We start from the raw sequence: 21,158 nt of genomic DNA, 5'->3' as shown, positions 1-21,158 counted from the left end.
TTTTGATAGTGTGACGACTCTTGACGATTTTTAAATATTTTGTTTTATAGTAATGGATCCCGGACGAGCTGGTGATGATGATGTAGAAAGTAATGCGCCTGCTCCAATAGAAGGGGCAGCGCCATCTGAGAATAGGCCAGTAATAGTTGATCAGGGAGGAGTGACTCGAGAAGCTCTCTTCTGAGCTTTGAATGATTTGTTTGCCGAGTTCGTTCGTACGAATCCGGCAGTTAGACCTCCACCCCCTCATGATTCTCAGGCTACCCATGTAGCTCAAGCTTCCCCAGTCACAGGTACAGTGGTAAGAGAAAAGCCACCAGTTGATAGAATCAGGAAATAAGGGGCAGAAGAGTTCCGAGCAACAAAAGATGATGATGCAGAAAGAGCAGAATTTTGGTTAGAAAATACTATCAGTCTTTAACGAATTATCTTGTACACCCAAGGAATGTATGAAATGTGTAGTATCACTTCTTAGAGACTCAGCCTACTACTGGTGGAAGACACTTGTATCAGTTGTACCAAAGGAGAGGGTCACTTGGGATTTCTTTCAGGAGGAATTTCGTAAAAAGAACATCAGTAAGAGGTTTATTGACCAGAAGAGAAAGGAATTCCTGGAATTGAAACAAGGTACTATGACAGTGACCGATTATGAGCGCGAATTTGTCAAGCTTAGTAAATATGCTCGAGAATGTGTGTCCACAGAGGCTATCATGTGTAAAAGGTTTGAGGATGGTTTAAATGATGATATCCGACTGTCAGTGGGTGTCCTAGAAATAAAAGAGTTCGTTATTTTAGTTGAGAGAGCCTGTAAGGCAGAGGAGCTATTAAAAAGAAAAGACAAAGTTGAGACAGAGACACAAGATACAAAGAAGAGACAAATGAGCAGATCATTTCAGGCTACATCCAAGAGGCCCAAAGAGTTTTGTACCAGATCTAGCTTTTCGGCAGGGCAATCTAGTCAGAATAGAGGTAGCAGATTTAAGGATCCGAAGGCTCAGACCACCTCGACTACGAGTGTAGGTAATGTCAGACAGGGTAGATCAGGGTGTCCATGGTGTGGTAGACTTCATTATGGTCCTTTTCGGGCAGGCGAAAATGTTTGCTATAAATGTGGTTCTCCAGATCATTTTGTACGAGAATGTCCAGAAGTGGTTAGTCAAGAAGTAACACAGAATGCTAGATCCGGAAATGCTCCTACTAGAGGCAGATCACCGAGGCAACCGGGAGTAGGAGAAAGTAATAGAGGTACCTCTAGAGATTCGGCGGGAGACCAGATGTTAGAGCCCCTGCAAGGACTTATGCTATTCGTGCACGCGAAGAGGCATCCTCCCCCGATGTGATTACGGGTACATTTTCTCTACATGATATTAATGTCATTGCTTTGATTGATCCGGGTTCGACTCATTCTTATGTTTGTATGAAATTGATGCCTAGTATAAGTATGCCTATAGAATCTACAGAATTTGTGATTAAAGTATCGAATCCATTAGGCAAGCATGTATTAGTAGATAAAGTATGTAGAAATTGTCCTTTAATGATTAGAGGCTACTATTTTCCGGCTGATCTCATGTTATTGTCATTTGATGAGTATGATGTGATTCTTCGTATGGATTGGTTGACTACACATGATGTGATACTGAATTGTGGAAAGAAATTCATTGAGTTAAAGTGTGAAAATGGTGAAATTCTTTGGGTTAATTCAGAAGAGTCAGATAGTTTATTTCCCATAATTTCTGTTATGTCTGCTCAGAAATGTTTGAGAAAAGGGTATGAAGCTTATCTTGCTTTTGTGTTGAACACTAAAGATCCAGAATTGAAAATTGAATCAGTGCCTGTGGTATGTGAGTTTCCTGATGTGTTTCCGGAAGAACTACTAGGTTTGCCTCCTGTTAGGGAACTTGAGTTTGGTATTGAGTTGATTCCAGGTACCACACACATTTCTATTGCTCCTTATAGAATGGCTCCGTTGGAATTGAAAGAATTGAAAGCTCAGTTGCAGGAATTAACAGATAAAGGCTTGGTAAGACCCAGTAGTTCACCATGGGGTGCACCAGTGCTATTTGTGAAAAAGAAAGACGGATCGATGAGATTGTGCATAAATTATTGGCAACTTAACAAGGTAACAGTAAAGAACAAGTATCCATTGCCTTGAATTGATGATTTGTTTGATCAATTGAAGGGAGCTACTATGTTTTCCAAGATAGATTTGAGATCCGGATACTATCAGTTGCGAGTTAAAGAGTCAGATGTCCTGAAGACTGCTTTCCGAACTAGGTATGGTCATTATGAATTCCTTGTGATGCCATTTGGCTTGACTAATGCTCTTACCATTTTCATGGACTTAATGAACCGAATTTTCAGATCGTACTTAGATAAGTTTGTAGTTGTGTTCATTGATGATATTCTGATTTATTCTCATGATGAGACTGAGCATGCAGAGCATTTGAGAACAGTTTTACAAATTCTGAGAAATAATCAGTTGTATGCCAAGTTCAGCAAATGTGAGTTCTGGTTACGAGAAGTTGGTTTTCTTGGACATATTGTCTCAGGTGAAGGTATTAAGGTTGATACGAGCAAGATTTCAGCCATTGTTGATTGGAAGCCTCCTAGAAATGTATCAGAAGTTAGAAGTTTTTTTGGTCTTGCCGGATATTATAGACGATTTGTGGAGGGATTTTCCATGATAGCTACTCCGTTGACGAGACTGCTACGGAAGGATGTTAAGCTTGAATGGACTGAGAAGTGCCAACAAAGTTTTGACAAGTTAAAGGCATTGTTGACGGAAGCTCCTATCTTAGTACAGCCAGAACCGAGTAAAGAATTTGTGATTTACAATGATGCATCCTTGAATGGGCTCGGTTGTGTACTCATGCAGGAAGGAAAGGTAATTGCTTATGCCTCTAGACAATTGATGCCATATGAGAAAAATTATCCGACACATGATTTAGAGCTAGTTGCTATTGTATTTGCATTGAAGATTTGGAGACATTATTTGTATGGTGAAAGGTGCCGGATATTTACCGATCATAAAAGCTTGAAATACTTGATGACTCAAAAAGATTTGAATTTGAGGCAAAGAAGATGGTTGGAATTGCTTAAAGATTATGAGTTAGTGATTGATTATCACCTAGGTAAGGCAAATGTAGTTGCTGACGCTTTAAGTAGGAAACTTTTATTTACATTGCGAGCTTTGAATACCAATTTAGCCATGTCAGATGATGGTTCTATTTTAGCTGAATTGAGAGCTAAATCGGTATTTCTTGAAGAGATTTGTGAAGCTCAGAAAGATGATAATGAGTTACAAGCTAAAAGAGTTCAATGTGAGTCAGGCATAGAATCAGATTTCTGGATTGGTTCTGATGGTTGTTTGATGTTTAGAGACAGAATATATGTACCAAAGAATGATGAGCTTATTCGGAAGATTTTACAGGAAGCACATAGCAGTCCTTTATCTATTCATCCAGGCAGTACAAAAATGTATAATAATTTGAAGAAATTGTATTGGTGGGTAGGAATGAAAAGAGATATTTCAAAGTTTGTTTCTAGATGCTTGATTTGTCAACAGGTAAAGGCCGAACATCAGGTACTCTCAGGATTATTGCAGCCTATGCTAGTTCCGGAATGGAAATTGGATCGAGTTACTATGGATTTTGTGACAGGATTACCGTTTACACAAAGAAAGAAAGATGCAGTATGGGTTGTGATTGATAAGTTAACGAAGTCGGCTTATTTTATCCCAGTTCGTATGGGTTATTCACTTGACAAGTTGGCCGAGTTGTATATTTCAGAGATAGTCAGGCTACATGGGGTACCATTATCGATCATTTCAGACAAAGATCCAAGATTTACTTCAAGGTTTTGAAAGAAATTACAAGAGGCTTTGGGCACAAAGTTGAGTTTTAGTACAGCTTTCCATCCTCAAACCGACGGTCAGTCAGAGAGAGTTATTCAGGTACTTGAAGATATGCTTAGATGTTGTGTATTAGAATTTCAAGGTAGTTGGGAAAAATACTTACCATTGGTAGAGTTTGCCTATAATAATAGTTACCAGTTAAGTTTGAAGATGACACATTATGAAGCTTTGTATGGACGTAAATGTCGTACACCTTTATATTGGACAGAGCTTAAAGAAAGCCAGATTTACGGGGTTGATTTAGTTAAAGAAACAGAAGAAAAAGTGAAAGTTATCAGAAATTGTTTAAAAGCAGCTTCAGACAGGCAGAAGTCGTATGCAGATTTAAAAAGAAAAGAGATCGAATATCAAGTTGGTGACAAAGTTTTTTTGAAAGTATCCCCGTGGAAGAAAGTTCTCAGATTTGGCAAGAAAGGCAAACTAAGTCCACGTTTTATTGGACCGTTTGAAGTAATTGAGAGAGTCGGACCATTAGCATATCGGTTAGCTTTGCCGATTGAGTTAGAGAAGATTCATAATGTATTTCATGTGTCTATGCTACGTCGTTATCGTTCAGATCCGTCACATGTGATTTCTCAGACAGAGGTTGAGATTCAGCCAGACATGACTTACGGTGAAGAACCGGTAAAGATTCTAGCTCGAGAGGTAAACAATTAAGGAATAAAAGTATTGCACTTGTGAAAGTACTATGGAATAGACACGGGGTAGATGAAGCTACATGGGAACCCGAAGAGGCTATGCGAAAACAGTACCCAAATCTCTTCACAGGTAAGATTTTCGGGACGAAAATCCCTAAAAGGGGAAGAAATGTAACATCCCGAAATAGGGCCTAAACGGAATAGTGGTTGCGAAACCACAAATCTGAGGTAGAAAACTTTATTTTATTATTATTTTGAGGTTCATGGTATGATTGCATGATAGTGTGAAAATTTCGTGATGAAATTCTATGCATAAAGTGCTTAAGTTGAGGTTAGTGACTAAATCGAATAATTTGCAAAACTTGCATTCTAGAAGTTTTTAGTATGAAATTACTTTGGAATATTAATTAGGAGGGTTTAAATAACAATTTGACCAATTTTAAGTTTATGGACAAAAATTAGGACATTGAAGGAATTTTTGAAAGTTTAACAAGGAGGGGTAATTTGGTCATTTGGATATTAAATGAATTAAAAAGGGAAAAATAACACAAAAATGGTTATCTTCTCAATTAGTTTCTGTCGATTTTTGCTCTCCTCCATAGTTGGGGTTTCTTGAACTTTCAAGCTTCATAGCAAGTGATTCCAAGTCCCGTTTTTAATGATCTTTTTGTTTTTGGAGTCCCGGTAACTTGATTAAGTTTATTCTAGCAATAATTCAACCTAGGGTTCATATTTAGAAAAATACCCATGGCTGAAATTTGTGTATTTTGGTGTTTTATGATAGAATATGAGGTTTTAAATTATGTTAAACAACTTATGCTACTCGGTTTTAAGTGAAAACGAGTAAAATGGCTTAAATTGGAAAAAAAATACCAATAGTCATAAGTATATGTTAGAGTGTGATTTTGATATTTCCATAGAAGGGAAAAATGATCAGCATTTCATAAAACATAAGAAAATAAGATGAAGTTTAATTTACGAGCCTTGAGGAAAAAGTGAAAATATGTAAAAGTTTAGGGGTAAAAATATAATTTTGCAAAAGTTGGGTCAAGGACTGTTTTAATAAATGTGAATATTAAATAAGTTAAATTTGCTATTATAGATCAAGAAGAATGAAATTCGGGAGTAGATCGGGGAAAAGAAAAAGTAAATGACTAAATTGTAAAGTTTAGTCACATTTTGTATCAAGGTAAGTTACAGTAAATAAATGCAATATTCTTTTATTTTACATTATTATTGTCAATTTCCAACATTTATATATTATGTTATGAAAATATTTAAAGTCGAATTTAAGGTGAAGTGACAGAGGAAAAGTGTTAGAAAGCCCCGGTTGAACCCTAGGAATGTTAGGATATTAGGGTTGACAGGATAGAACAGAAATGAGCCATGTAAGTCCATATTAGAAATATGGATTTGGAGACAGGATTGAGCCATGTAAGTCCATATTATATATGGCATTGGAGACAGGAATAATTCATGTAAGTCCATGTCAAAGATATGGCATTGGCAGGATATTGATAGACAGGAACGACCCTAGTATCCTTAGTATTCCGAGTGGTTCAACGGGTCAGGATACGAGTTAAATTACAGTGAATTAACAGCAAAGGAAAAGTAGATTATACTTATGAAAAAAGAAAGGTCAGGTAAGAAAGAAGGTAAGGGAATAAAGAAGAAGATAGAAATTGAGAAGTAAATAAATTTATGATGTTAGATGATATTATGCATAATTATCCATTATGTTGAATGTTGTGATTTATTTGCTTGTAAGCTTACTAAGCCTAGTGCTTAATCTCTTTATTTTCTTCTTCTTATAGTACTTATCTAGTCACTCGGGGATCGAAGGAAACGTCGGAGGCCGATCACACTATCAAAGAAATAACTCGGTATAACTAGACGTTTTGTTTTGGGTATGGCATGTATAGAAACTTAGCTACTTTTGGTATAATATGAACAATGAATGATGTGTAAATACTTGCTAGTGATTAGCTAATAAAATAGTCGATGATATACATGTTTATTAATATGTATGATTGAATGATGATTATCACATGAAAATTATGAAAAATGTGAAAGTAACCTAAAAGCATATTCAAGTAACAGAAATGACGTAACTTTAAAAAAATCACTAAAAAATGTAGAAACATAGTTTGAAGATGAATAATATATTAAATTAAATCTTATTATGTATATTTTCTTATGGAATAAGCAAAACAGGTAAAGGTATTATATTTTATGAGATATCGGAGTTTTAGTGAAACAGGGTGAGAGCAATTTCTAGATCCCCTATTTCAAATTTGGAAATTCACCATAAATTGTACAAAACTAATTAGAAAGTGTAATTTATATGGTTAGAATCCTTGTTGAATCTAGTTTTGAGAGAAATAAACGGCTTAGTCATATGATTTTTTTACAGGAAGAAACATGGTTCGTAGTAAGAAGAGGTCAGTGCAGTTGAGTTTTGAAACAGGGGAAACTTTAACTAATAAACTGTACTAATTGGCCAAGTAAAAAATTCTAGAAAATAATTAGTAGATAGATATATGAGTCTAGTTTCAGGAAAAATTTACGGATCTAAATTTTGAGTTTTGAAACTCGAGAAATAGATTTTTAAGCCACCATGATGCAGAAAAACAGTTTATTCCAAAATTTAAAATAAGTGATTTAGAGTTGTTTAAAAGGTAAGATAAGTTTAGTAACACCTCAAGCTTGACTCCGGTGACGGTTTCGGGCGTGGGGGTGTTACATTATTCATCCATATAAAATATATTTTGTTTTATACCATTAATATTAGGTAGTTTTGGTTGTTGTTAGTTCACCAGAAAGCTCATCTCTTTTCACATATGAATCTTAGGATTAGGCATTAATAGATACCCTATTTTAATATTAATTACTTTAACAGATGGTTGATAAAATTTGGATGGATGCTCCAAGATTTAGCACCAATCACCTAGCTGGAATAGAAAGATTTCTATCATTTGCAATTAAGAAATCACTTTTTAACGGAAAAATTTATTGTCCGTGCCATCATTGCAATAATAGGATATTGCACGAACCACATATTGTGGGTAAGCATCTTCGTCTACATGGTATAATAAAAGAATACAAGCAATGGATTTTTCATGGAGAATCTATTGAAAGAACATCAGTGCAAATCGACCAAACAGTGAGAACTTCTCCGTTAATTTCTACTTGTGACAACGAAGCCGATTTAAGAGATATCATAACGGATGCTCTAGGTATCAACATCCCAACTCTTAATGAGAGTTTTAATGGAGTTTCAAGCGAGTTTCAGAATAATGATCGAGAGTATGATGTTAATGAGGCCCAAAGGACTGCTGAAAGAGAAACTACTCTTCTAGATGATTGTGATATTCCGCTCTATCCTGGTTGTGTCAAGTTCTCATGCGTCTCATTCTTACTTCGGCTTTACCACTTCAAAGTACTTTATGGATGGTCAGAAAAATCTTTGACATGTTTATTGGAGTTTGTAAACGAAGCATTTCCTGATGGAAACACAATCCCGACTACATACTATGAAGCGAAGAAAAAAATTTCTGCACTAAATCTTGGGTATGTGAAGATTGATGCATGCCCGAATGATTGTATGTTATTTTGGGGCGATGCTAGTAAAAAGATCAGTTGTGATGTCTGTAAAAGCTCAAGGTGGCAATCTTTTAATGAGTTGGATGCAGATGAACAAGTTGATGGTAGTTGTCACTGTCCTAAGCCTGCGAAGGTATTACGGTACTTTCCTTTGATTCCTAGACTTAAAAGATCAATCCTCTAAGACATCACAATCTATGAGATGGCATAAAGAAGGACGAACCAAAGATGGTATATTGAGACATCCAGCTGATGGTTCTGCCTAGGATACGTTTGATAAAAGGTTTCCTGATTTTGCATCTGATCCTCGCAATGTTAGGCTAGGTTTGGCTAGCGATGGATTCAATCCATTCCGAACAATGAGTAGAAGTCATAGTACATGGCCCGTACTTCTTATTTCTTATAATTTAAAACCTTAGGCATGCATGAAACAATCATCAATGATACTCTCAATGGTTATCCCTAGTGAAAAAGGACCTGGCAACGACATTGATGTCTACATGCAACCTTTAATTAAAGAGTTGAAACAATTATGGATAGGAGTTGATGCTTTTGATTCATCAGCTTCTGAATCTTTCACTTTACGGGCTTGTCTTATTTGGACAATCAATGATTTCCCAGCTTACGCTAATCTTTTAAGGTGGAGTACAAAAGGTCGTGTTGCTTGCCCAGTATGTGCTGAAAAAATAATTCTCGATGGCTACGGTATGGTCGGAAGTTTTGTTATATGGCTCATCGTCTATGGTTATCAGCTGAACACCCATTTCGAAAACAGAGTCGTGAATTCGATGGTACTATAGAGTCTGGGGTAGCTCCTACACCACGATCTGGGGAAGATATCTTAAGGGAAGTTGAAGGTGTCAATTTCATTTATGGAAAAGGCCGAAAAAGGGATAGAGAAGAACTAGATGAAGGTTCGGCAGAACTCGATGTAGACGAGGGGTGTGATTTGTTTAACAACTTTGAAGAATTGGTGGTAGAGGGAGATGAAGCAAATCTCATAAATCAAGACGAGACTTTATGGAAGAAGATGAGCATATTTTTCGACTTGCCTTATTGGCGTTACAATTTACTTCGACATAACTTGAATGTCATGCATATCGAGAAGAACGTATGTGACAATGTCGTTGGGACCCTTCTAAATCTCTCACGCGGTGGGAAAGATAATATCAAGGCACGCAATGACCTACAAGATATTGGCATCCAAAGTGATCTTCATCCAAAAATGAGAAACAGGAAAGAGTACATACCGCAAGCATGTTACACTCTTGCATCAAAGGAAAGAGATATTTTTCTTTCCATTTTGAAGAACTTGAAGGTACCTGATGGTTATGCATCAAACATATCTTGATGCGTGAATTTGAAAGAGCACAAGTTGAGCAACCTTAAAAGTCATGACGGTCACATTCTAATGCAAGATTTGCTTCCTATATGCTTAAGAGGAGTTGTAGAAAAGAAGGTGTTAAGTGTTATTACAAATCTATCAGATCTCCTCAAGAGATTATGTACAAAAAGTCTTGATCCACAAGAAGTTGATCAACTTCAAATACAAGTCGTGTTAACACTTTGTGAAATGGAGAAAATATTTCCTCCAAGTTTCTTCACAATCATGATTCATTTGATTATTCATTTGCCGACGGACGTTAAGCTTGGTGGACCTGTTCAATATAGGTGGATGTACCGGATCGAAAGGTATATGAAATATATCAATAATATTTTATAATATTATATTTTTATTATTTTAATATAGTATAGAATAAGTATGTAAAAATAAATGCATGTGCTGTAGGTATCTTATGGGATTGAAAGCTTCGGTGCGAAATAGAGCTTATCCCGAAGGTTCCATTACTGAAGGGTACATAGTTTCAGAATATCTTACATTTTGTTCCCGTTATTTTTCTGATGTTGAGACTATATTTTCCCGTCCTCCGAGGAATGATGGGAATATTAAAAAATGACACATTTTCTCTTCTGAAGGACTTCCAATTGGCACTATGAACACAAAGATATTGGACATGCGGTCTCTTGCACAAGCAAACCGCTATGTTCTATTGCATAGTGATAAGTTATCATCATACCGTCAGTGAGTTTCCTGAGGAAAATTTTGTCATTCGATTCTTTTTCTTAACCAATAGACAAATAAAGTTATCACATAATGCGTATACATTTTGACAACATTTTCTGCAAAATACTGAATATATTATAAGGAATTTTTGGAGACTGAGCAAGTTGTTTATGGTGGCATTCAAATTAGTAAACGCACAGAGGACAAATGGTTGGTTGAAAAGTTCTCAACATGGCTTGCGAAACAAGTAAATTGTCACTATTAAAATAAATTATTGTATTATTTATGTAATGAGGGAACATTGTGGAAATTGGATCATAGAATAAGAATTAATTGATTTCCTACTATATGGTTAGATTCCAAAGATGGAAGTTGAACAAGTTGATGCTAATGTAATTGCTCTTGCTCGAGGACTGCATAAGGTGGTTTCCACATATGATGGGCTTATAATTAATGGTTTTAGGGTCCATACTAAAAAACTTGAGTAGCATCGTATGACTCAAAATAGTGGCGTGATGGTTTTTGCTGACGGGAGAAACTATTATGGCAAATGCATTGAAATTATCGAGCTAAACTATTATGAAAGGTTTTGGGTTATCATGCTTAGATATGATTGGGTGAATATTAAATCTCCTAGGAGTATGAAGAAGGATGCAAATAGTTTTTTTATGGTGAAATTTTCTGAGCTTATCCATACAGGGAATCGTGATTCAGACGATCCATACATACTGGCTTCTCAAGCGAAACAAGTATTTTATGTCGAGAATGGCAAGAATGAAAGATGGCTCCATGTTATCAGAATAAAGCCAAGAGATTTGTTCAATCTAAGTGTTGAAACCCCTGTAGAAGATGATGAATATCCGCAGTGTGATTATCATATTATAACTTAATAATTTTAGTTTTAATTTGAACAAGACCGATGTTTTGAAGTGCAAAGATTTATTGTAATTGACATTTTGATTGCAGTATAGTAGAATGATTTGTTTTCTTATACCGTTGCATTTTGTGTTGCATTTGCTGGCTTGATATAGCCATTTTGGTGTACCATGCAATGTTCATTTCTTACATATGAAAACTTTTAATGGAAAGGGATAGAAGGAGCTATTTTTCGTTTAAACATTGAAGATTTTTGCATATGTTAAATTATGTAGGTCTAAAATGCATTCAGCATGGTAGGGGTCAAACACTCATAAATCGAAAAATATTTGGATTCCCGAAAATGAAAGCAACCCCAAAAGCAAATTATAATCTCTATTAATTTTGTTGATATTTGTAATTTTCTTCTTTTCATTTAATAATACACGATAAAGTTCTAATTGAGGGCGTTGATTTCATTGGGAAAGATGCCAGTTGGTTTTGTTCAACATTACTGAACTTTTTCATAACCCTGAGCCTCGGTAGCATTCTCGGAAGCCAACTAACCATTAATTCTTTACTTAATAGCATTAGTTGAATATTAGATATGCTTGCCGGTGATGTGCTAATTTTGTTGTGGAAGTAGTGGAATTCTTGATGGCGTTCGTGCCAGCAGCTGGCTGGATGCTATGAAATCCTCATCCCCTCGTCATACAAGCACGAGGGATTACAACCATGAGATTGTATCAGTTGATACAGATGTTGCATATCGCACATGGATGGTATTGTTTCTCTTTTACTTCTACCCGAGTTTAATTTTGATACAAGTGGATGAGTTATTGATCTGCTCTATGTACTTTACTCTCTGATTTTACAGGCTAAGTATCCCTCTGCACTATCATCTTTTGAGCAAATTACAAATTTTGCCAAAGGCAAGAGAATAGCATTGTTTTTGGATTTTGATGGGATTCTTTCACCAATTGTGGACAACCCAGATTTTGCCTTTATGTCTACTAATGTAAGAATAAATGGTTTGCCTGACAAAACCATATATAAAATCTTTTAGTCAAAATTCCTCTCTTTTTGGTTGCTCATGATAGACTAACCAAAGCCTTTTATTCAGATGCGAGCTACTGTTGCAAAAGTGGCAAAATACTTCCCAACAGCAATAATTAGTGGAAGAAGCCGTGACAAGGTGATTTAAGGATCATGTTTTTTAATAATTTTTTGATCAAAAAGCATTTTAGTAATTCTGACATCTTCCTTGCCACTGTTATTCATGCGTACTTATCCAACTGCCACCTTCAATATATTTAGATTATTTTATGTGTTTGATTGCCTCTTTGTTGGGTTTTAGTTTTAACCATATCTTGTTCTATGCCCTTGTATATTCAGGTATATAATTTTGTAGGACTAGCAGATCTCTATTACGCGGGAAGTCATGGAATGGACATCATGGGTCCTATTAGGGAATCATTTGATGATCCTCCTAACTGCATTATATCTACTAATAAGCAGGTTTGGGGCTTCAAATCTCTTAATCTTTTTATTCCTTGTGACTCTGCATTCTCTCTTAAATTATATCTTAATCTTGTTTTTCTTTAATGCACAGGGCAAATGAGTAAAGTTATTCCAGCCTGCTAGTGAATTCTTACTTATAATTGACGAGGTATGTATGTCTCCCGAGTGCCATACTTTGAGCCCTTCACCTTTTCCTCTTTGTTCTAATGTGGAGTTTCATTCATCACAGGTTTTTAACTCACTTGTTAACAGCACCAAAGAAATTAAAGGAGCAAAATTTGAAAACAATAAGTTCTGTGTCTCTGTCCATTAAAGTAATGTAGACGAGAAGGTAGATACTTTCCTTGGTATAAGAAATATTTTATCTTTTGGAAATGATGCTCAGTGGCATGTCCATTTTCCTTGCGTACTTTATTAACACATTCTTATATTTGTTTCCAGAATTGGAAAACAGTTGCAGAATGTGTTCATGATGTCATCAGAAACTACCATCGTCTGCGATTGTCTCATGGTCGGAAGGTGATCTTTAAAGACAATATGATTCTCCTATTTTTGACTCATTTTTTGCTTGTGGCTTGTGCTAGATATGTATGTTGTGATTTATGTTTGTGTTATTTTATAATATTATTCCTTTATTTTTTTAAAATTTATGCAATTAGGTTTTAGAGGTACGGCATGTGATCGACTGGGATAAGGGGAAAGCTCTCACATTTCTACTTGAATCACTTGGTAAGTATGTTTTCTAGACTGTCTTCTTATTATTTATTATTTTCACAGTCATGGCATATGTTGTTTTTCATGCATAATAATGAATTAATAGTGAGCAAAATCAAATGCTTTAGGGCTTAGTAATCATGATGATGTACTTCCCATTTATGTTGGAGATGACTGGACAGACGAAGATGCATTTAAGCTAATATATAAATCACAACACCATTGACACTCTTGAGAGTTGTGTATGCGTTCAAAAAAAATTTAACAGAAACAAGTTCATTGGTTTAAAAACAGGTTATGAGAGAGGGAAATCTTGGATATGGCATTTTAGTATCATCCGCTCCAAAGGAGAGTATTGCTGTAATTGACACTAGCAGAGCTACCTTTCTACATTGTTATCTGAACAATGGCAATTATGGTTGTGGTCTATCTGAATGTAACTAATATATGAACATGGGTGGCTGCAAGTGTAAGCACTTCTTCCTTATTAGATAAATTATTTATTAATTGCAGTATGGTATAGTTTGCTTATGTTGTGAATGCTGTGAATACAAGAGTGTCTTTTTGCATATGATTTCCATGAGTGCAGTGATAAAATTTTTGGTAAGGATACTCCCTTATTGTTTTGTTTTTTTTTGGGCTTGATTTAGTCTTTTTATTTATTTCCTGAGCCTATTTTTATTTGTTTTGTTTTTTGGGCTTGATTTGGTCTTCTTGTTTATTTTGCTTTATGTTTTTTTGGTTTATTAGGTTTGTTTAGGCCCTGTTTTTAATAAATTGCAGTGATTATTTTCAATAGTATATAAAAACCAATAGAATGGATATTCTCCATCTTTTTTTACTTTGAATTTGTTTGCCAAACCCTAAAAGTTAAAAAAAAGTAAGTCAATAAAGAAGCAAACCTTGCTCCAAATTTTTGGTAGGTTTCAAGCTTCCCGGCAAAAGGAGGTTGAAAATTCAGATTTTTCCCGATTTTTCCTCCTTCTCAAAACCCATGACTTTTTCAGTGCTTTGCTGGGTGCTTCATCGTTAACCATTACCACTTTGTTTTCTAGGAAAATGATTCGTAGAAAACAAATATTAAAAGGTGTACGGTTCTCTACGAGGGGTTCTTCGGCAGGTTCGAGCACCTTGGGAAGTGCTGCTACCGATAGTCAAAGCACGGGAGATGGAACTCCAACTCAATCAGCAGAAGAAGTACCTGCAACTCCGGCTGGTACCTCTATTGCATTCTCACTTATTATTTATCTGCTTTTAAACTAGTTTATTACCTTCTGCTGGTATTTATTCTTTCTCTTGTACTTGTTCTTTCTTTGATTATGAGTATTATAATTAACCTTGTTTAATTTATTTCAAAAGTAGAAAAAAAATATGAAGTTGGCTTTTGTAAAGGGACCTGTTTGGTTTTGCGTTACAATAATTTTCTTCGCACTTATAATCATTTTTTAATGTGAAAAATTAAATCTAAAGTCCCAAGTGCTTTTCTTTTTCCATCCTTTATTGCGTGACTGAGTTCCTCTGCTGGAATTTGCTAATAAAAGTGGAATAAAAAAATAAAAACGTTTTTAAAATTGCTTTAAAGAAAGCTGATTTTTTGTATTTGCTTTAGGCATACATTCTAAGTGGTATTTTAAAAATATTACATAAATTGGTTTAACAAAATCAAAAGTATAGATGATATGAATAGTAAAAACCATAATTAGCTTTATCAAAGTACACTGGATCCAGTGCAAGTATAAATGAAATTTTTTCAATAAGATTGATGAGATTTTGTTGTTTAAGATATTAAATTTGGGAATGAAGCAATATTTCAGAAATAAATTTTAAATTGACCAGCACTATTCTTTGGTATTTTTTCAACTAATGTACTTTGTGTTTGGTTTTTTGCCCCACTGATCTTTCTATTTGTTACCATTTGTCGCGGCTATTCTTTTGCACTTCATTATTATATGGATTTTTTTATTTTGTTTTCTTTTCTTCATAGATTCCTGTTTGTCTTCTGCTGCACTATACTTTTTCAACATGATGGGTTGTTAAACATGTTCCAAAAAAATTAGTAGGATTACATGGATTGGGTTTACTGGTTTGGAGTTGAGATTGGAGAAACTTATGCAGTAGCTCTAATTGCTCCTTAGTGAGTGGCAGTGTTTCCAGAGAAGCTTGTTGCCCACATTTCTCATTGGTCATTTGAAAGGCCTAGCTGTCTTCTAGTTGGGCAGTTTTGTATGGATCTTTTAGCAAGTCTTTTAGGTGTGCAAGTATTATTCTTTCTGTAAAAATCACACCACAATATCTTTTTCTTGTCATCTTAATTTTCAGCAACAAAAATGGCAAGAATCTGTTCTTTGATTCCAAATTGGATATGATTTTTGTATAACATTCTCCCTTATTTTTTCTCACCTAAATCTACAGAAGGTTTCTCACATAATATTGGTATTTTTTTCCTTTTTTTTACCATATTCATAATTTGCTCCTGCATTATATTTATTTTTTCACATTGATACATAATTTTTTTTCGATTTTCATATCTAAAATATAATTGTTACTTTTGATAAAGACTACTAAGGGTACTAAGAGAAAGCGAAGGCCTACAAACATCAAAGATATATGGAATCTTCAACCTAGAACTCGTATAGTAGTAGATGCGAACCAATATGGCCAGCCTATTGGGATGGAAGCGTCCAAATTGGCTGAATTTCTCGGTACAATTGCAAGGACTGTGTAACAGCCTAATTTTCAGTGGTGTCGGAACAGTGATTCGAGATCACTAAATCCAACAAATGAGTAGGAAATATTATTAATTTAGTGATTATAAATTAAATGTGAAGTTAGGAAAAATTTTGATATAGTGAATAGTGTACTAAAAATAAATATTAAAATAATTAGAATCGAAAACGAGGTATCGAGACCTCGAGAATTTTAAATCGAGCCATAAAAATTTATGGAGTGTTAATATGTTAGTATTAAAGTTTCGTCAAGAAATTTTAAAGTTCTGATAGTTAATTGAACAAAAAGGACTAAATTGTATCAAATGCAAAATTGTGGGAAATGATTAAATAGCTTAATTGATAAAAGAAAGAGGGTTTAAAAGGAAAATATACCTAAGGTCTATTTGGGCTGGACGGCAAGGGCATGAAATCAGCAAGAAAATAAGGAGAATTAAGGGTAAAATTGAAAAATTGCAAAATTTACTTAATAAAGCTAGGACTAAAATGGAATTATCTAGATTTCTCTTTATTTTTCTGCATTCTCATCAGAAAAATGCCATTGAGGAGTTCTATTAAGCGGGTTTTTCATATTTTTACTCCAAGTAAGTTCAATTCTTGATTATTTCTTGAAATTTTTGTGTTTTTGTGACTTTTACAACTAGGTCCACTTGTTGAATTCATTAGTTTTTGATTCTAAGAAGGAAATTGAAAGTTTCTATACATATGTGCTGGAAGTATATGATGATTTGGCATGGAATTAGAGTTTAAAATTGTTTATATGTTGATTTTATTGTAAGAATTGAATAGAAAGTGAATGTTTGGGACCTAATTGTAAAAGAGTTTGAAGTTAGAGTTTTATGTGGAAATTCTGAATTTCAATAGTTATGAAATAACTTATAATGTTTATGAAAAGTATTAATTGAGAAAATTATCTTAATTGAGGGGTTAATTGAGCAAGGACTGAATTGTATGAATTGTGAAATTTGGGGCAAAATGGAAATCAACATTTTGCACTAAAACTATTTTGGACAGCAGCAGTAGTCTAACTTTTAAAAATCACCAAAAATTGTAGAAATGAATTATAGGATGAATGAAATATGAAATTAAAGCTTATTGAATCTAGTTTCTTATAGAAGAAATAATGTAAGCGATTGAATTGTAAATCATGAGATATGATAAATTTTGTGAGATAAGGTCAAAATGGTTTCGGTTTCCCCTGTTCTGACTTTGTAAAATCATCAAAAATTGAATAAAAATAATTAGGGGCTTAAATTTATATGTTTAGAATTTTGAATGAGTCTATTTTCAATATAAACAAACAGGAACATCATTCGAATCCTATACGATGAGATAATTAATTTTTAGTGAAGAAAGGTCGGAACTGTCAAACAACAGAACAGGGGAGACTTCAATGAATAAACTGTATTAATTGGCCCAACTAAAATATATGAAATTTTTATGGTAAGAAGACATATGGGTCTAGTTTCTGGGAAAATTTATGGATCTTAATTTGGAGTTCTTTAGCTCAAAATAAAAATAATTTAGTGACTATGACACAGATAGACAACTTGAATATTCACATAAGTAGATAGTGAAAATTATGGATAATGTTACCTACAAGTGTGTTGTTTATACTAAGGATGTGGATGGAGAGGAGGAGGAGGAAAATATACAAAAATATATGAATGACTCGTGTATAAATTGATCACATGCCCGATTATAATCGATAAGTGTTGAATTAGAAACGATATAATGTTTTATTTGGAATATTTATTATGAAATTATGATTATCGCTATAATACAAAAATCGAACTTGTGAGTTTATATAACTAAATTTAGTGACCATTTGTTAATATTATTAAATTTCAATATTATTTTATGAATGGTGATTAATATTTATGTATATTAATTGTTGAAAATAAGTAAATTATGTACAAAAGTTATGAAATTTAAATGAGAATTTCGGAGGAACGGAACGCAGGAAATAAGTACAATCTTTTAGTGAAAAAGATGAATTGACGGTAAATTACCCAAGTAAACCGAGATTCAGCATTTGTTGCGAATTCTCGTGTTTGCTTTCTGTTTAGCTCTTACGAGCTTCCGTTAACTCATATGAGTTTCAGTTAACCCTTTTGGGGTTTCAGTTCAGCTCTGGTGAACTTCAGTTAGCCTTCGGGCATCCGTTTAGCACTTATGTGCTTCAGTTAGACTTCGGGCTTCAGATCACGATGTACTCAAATCCGTAAGTTGTTCCTTGAATGGACAAGTTAGTAAGTCGTAAATGTAATATGTGGAAAAAGAAATGTAAGTAATGTTATCATTATTATTATTGAGCTCAATTATGTGATTTTGTCATTCAGAGATTGTGTTTGACAGGATATGTTAGTAAATCATGAGTATGTGAATCAAAGTGACAGAATTTAAACACCTAATGAGGTTAAGCTCATTCACACGAATTTGTCATTTGAAATTGTGATTGACAGGAAAAAACAATGAATTGCATGCTTATCAATGGTTACACATAATTATCTGAAAAACAAGAAAAATGACGGTTATTGATATATGGAAATGTGAGACATTGATATATGAATGTGGAATATGTTTGATAAATGTGTTCATTCTTAATTATGGAATTATGTACTTCATGTGTGCTATTTGCATAAAGATGATATTTCAAATACTTTGGTGAGTAAAGCTTAAATATGAAATAGTATGAAATCGAGACAAGTTGTTATGAAAATATATTTAAATTATCTGTAAGTGTTTTTGTACTCCTCGGTAATGCCTCGTACTCTATTCCGGCGACGGATACGGGTAGGGGGTGTTACAGACTGGTTCTATCTGTCCTTTGAATACAAAACATTGGAAACGTCTTTCTAAATATGTGTTGGAAAACATATTGAGAATCATTCATGTATGTAGCACATAATCATTTTCTAATTTAATTTACTGCAATAATTTTGCATTATTTGAAATTGTATCTAATGAGTACTTGTTACATTATTTTGTTATATGTGTAGGAAAACTTTGATCTCCAAGGTAAGGTGGAGGACTCTGTCATCCTCTCACATGTTGGAAAACTCCGGAAGGAGTTTAAATCGACTTTGAAAACTAGATACTACAAAGAGATGGTCCAAGAAGGTCGATCGATTGAAGAAATATACGAAAACAATTCTCCTGATGTGCGTGATGATCAATGGAAGTGGTTAGTGGACCGATGGGGAACACCACAAGCTGCGGTATGCACTTTTATTACACTAAATGTCCCATTTTGCTTGCTTTCAATTACTATATGATAAAAGTAGGGGTGCATAAATCTGCATATGTTGAATGATTCATAATAAATTTAGCTTTCCTATTACTCTTATATTTTTTCTCATTAATTTAAACAATAGGCACAATCAGAAAAGGCGAAAGAATCCCAAACAAAGGTGCGTTATGCACACACTGCTGGTCGTACAGGATATGCGACCCTCAATGCACAGTTTGTAAGTATTACATATTAATCAATATGTAACTTATATTAATTATTCTACACTCATTGGTGAATATTGTTAACAACTATTGTTTTGTTCTATAATAGGCGAGAAGGAAAGCCGTGAACCGTCGCGTTTGGAGCAGTTTAGATTTCAATATTTGCGCAAAGATGGGAGTGACAATTTCAGGAGTGATGCAGCAGAACAAGTTTATGTAAGAAACAAATGTGTATTATTTATTTATTTAGATTAATTTTGACATCAATTTTTTTATTTTTCTAATTAAAGAGAACTGTAGGATGAAGCATGCAAGATGGTTAAAGACTTTATGCCAATACTTGAGAGTTCTTTCACACCTTAAGATAATGTTGCAACAGAAAACAATGTCTATACATAAGTGTTCGGCCTTGGCAAGAATGGAAAAATGTTGGGATATGGACGTAGGATGACCAAATCCATGTTGTTTGGCTATGGGTCAGTCACTTGAGGAAGCCAATCTGCATCGGCCATCAGTAGATTAATTGAAGAGATGAATGCTAAGCATGTCGAGCAAATACAAACAATTCAAGCCGAACAAGCAGTTCGAGAGAAAACTCTACTCGAGGAAGTAGAATCTCGATTTCGTATTGAGGTTGCGGAGCGAGAAGCTCATTTGATAGTTGAGGCAGAAGAAAGATTTATGAAATTAACTGAAATTCGAGAGGCAAAGTTCATGGATATGTTGGATGCTCGTGAGAAAAAGTATAAGGCTCTCATCAATGAGTGTATGGCAAAGGGAATGTCAAGTAAGTTACAAGGTTTTTCATAGTAAGCATAGTAAGGTGACTATTTTATAACTAAATTGTCAATAAGTTTGTTAATGGTTTAATAGACATTGATTGTTGTAATTGAATGCTGGGTTTTTATTTGATGTCTTCATTGCTTGCTCAACTAATAATTAGTAGATGTACTGATGAATATTCTTTATTTAGCTTCAATTTATGGTTCTTTGGTTAATATTAAAATATTCTTCCCATGTCTTCATGTTGTTTCTCATCTTACTCGTATAGATACAAAATGTACATTACTATTTTTGCAGTTGAATTTCAAGTAGCCGACTTGATGATAAAGCCTTCAGTTCGGATGATGATGAATGAGGCTTGCTGCATATTATGCATTACATGCAGTTGTCTCATAATTTTTTGGTGTCATGGGAATCAAGTCGACAAAATGTTTTGTATAATTTTTTGATATCATGGGAATCAAGTTGACAAAATGTTTGCAACGTGTTGACTATTTCTATTAGGATGTTGTATAATTTTTTGATATCATGTGAAATATGTTGGCAACATGTTCTCAACTTGTTGACTAGTAGGATTTTGTATATAAATTACATTATTCAATGATAATTTTTATTTATATGATCTTTTTATGTTAATTAATTGTTCAATTAATATTGATTCAAACTTTTCCAAACCCAATGCATACAAATTTGCTCATATTTCACCAAAATAGGCTCTTAAAAATCAGGGAAAATGTTGTAAAAAAAGTTACTTTAGACGGGTTTATCCTAACTTTTTTTAAGTTACATTAGAAAAGGTCTATCCTAACCTTTTTTAGCGTTGCTGTAAATAGGTCTATCCCAACATTGTTAACGTTGTCTTAGATAAGTCAATACCAACCTTT

General features: G+C 34.2%; 1 protein-coding gene across 7 annotated transcripts; it reads left to right on the top strand.

The window, feature by feature from the left end:
• The first annotated feature begins 50 nt into the window (after positions 1-50).
• On the top strand, positions 51-20,896 carry LOC107947979 (uncharacterized). Of its 7 annotated transcripts, XR_005899973.1 has the most exons (16): positions 51-1,346; positions 6,366-6,458; positions 11,721-11,856; positions 11,952-12,092; positions 12,198-12,269; positions 12,470-12,592; positions 12,687-12,743; positions 12,825-12,926; positions 13,037-13,114; positions 13,255-13,324; positions 13,604-13,778; positions 14,365-14,525; positions 19,038-19,256; positions 19,413-19,505; positions 19,601-19,707; positions 19,782-20,896. XR_005899973.1 is itself a non-coding variant. In XM_041075380.1 (6 exons), exons 2-6 carry the CDS (start codon positions 14,478-14,480, stop codon positions 19,940-19,942), a joined length of 618 nt encoding a protein of 205 aa, XP_040931314.1. In that variant the 5' UTR covers positions 13,785-14,228; positions 14,365-14,477; the 3' UTR covers positions 19,943-20,896. The 7 variants fall into 7 exon arrangements, 4 of the variants coding, with proteins under 4 accessions (XP_040931311.1, XP_040931314.1, XP_040931313.1 ...); XR_005899974.1 differs by lacking the exons at positions 19,038-19,256; positions 19,413-19,505; positions 19,601-19,707; positions 19,782-20,896 and adding an exon at positions 15,370-15,734; XR_005899972.1 differs by lacking the exons at positions 19,038-19,256; positions 19,413-19,505; positions 19,601-19,707; positions 19,782-20,896 and adding an exon at positions 15,294-15,734.
• The last annotated feature ends 262 nt before the right edge of the window (positions 20,897-21,158 follow it).

The sequence above is a fragment of the Gossypium hirsutum genome, chromosome A08, assembly GCF_007990345.1.
Source record: "Gossypium hirsutum isolate 1008001.06 chromosome A08, Gossypium_hirsutum_v2.1, whole genome shotgun sequence".
Classification (NCBI taxonomy): Eukaryota; Viridiplantae; Streptophyta; class Magnoliopsida; order Malvales; family Malvaceae; genus Gossypium; species Gossypium hirsutum.
This window is presented reverse-complemented; position numbering and strand designations above follow the sequence as displayed.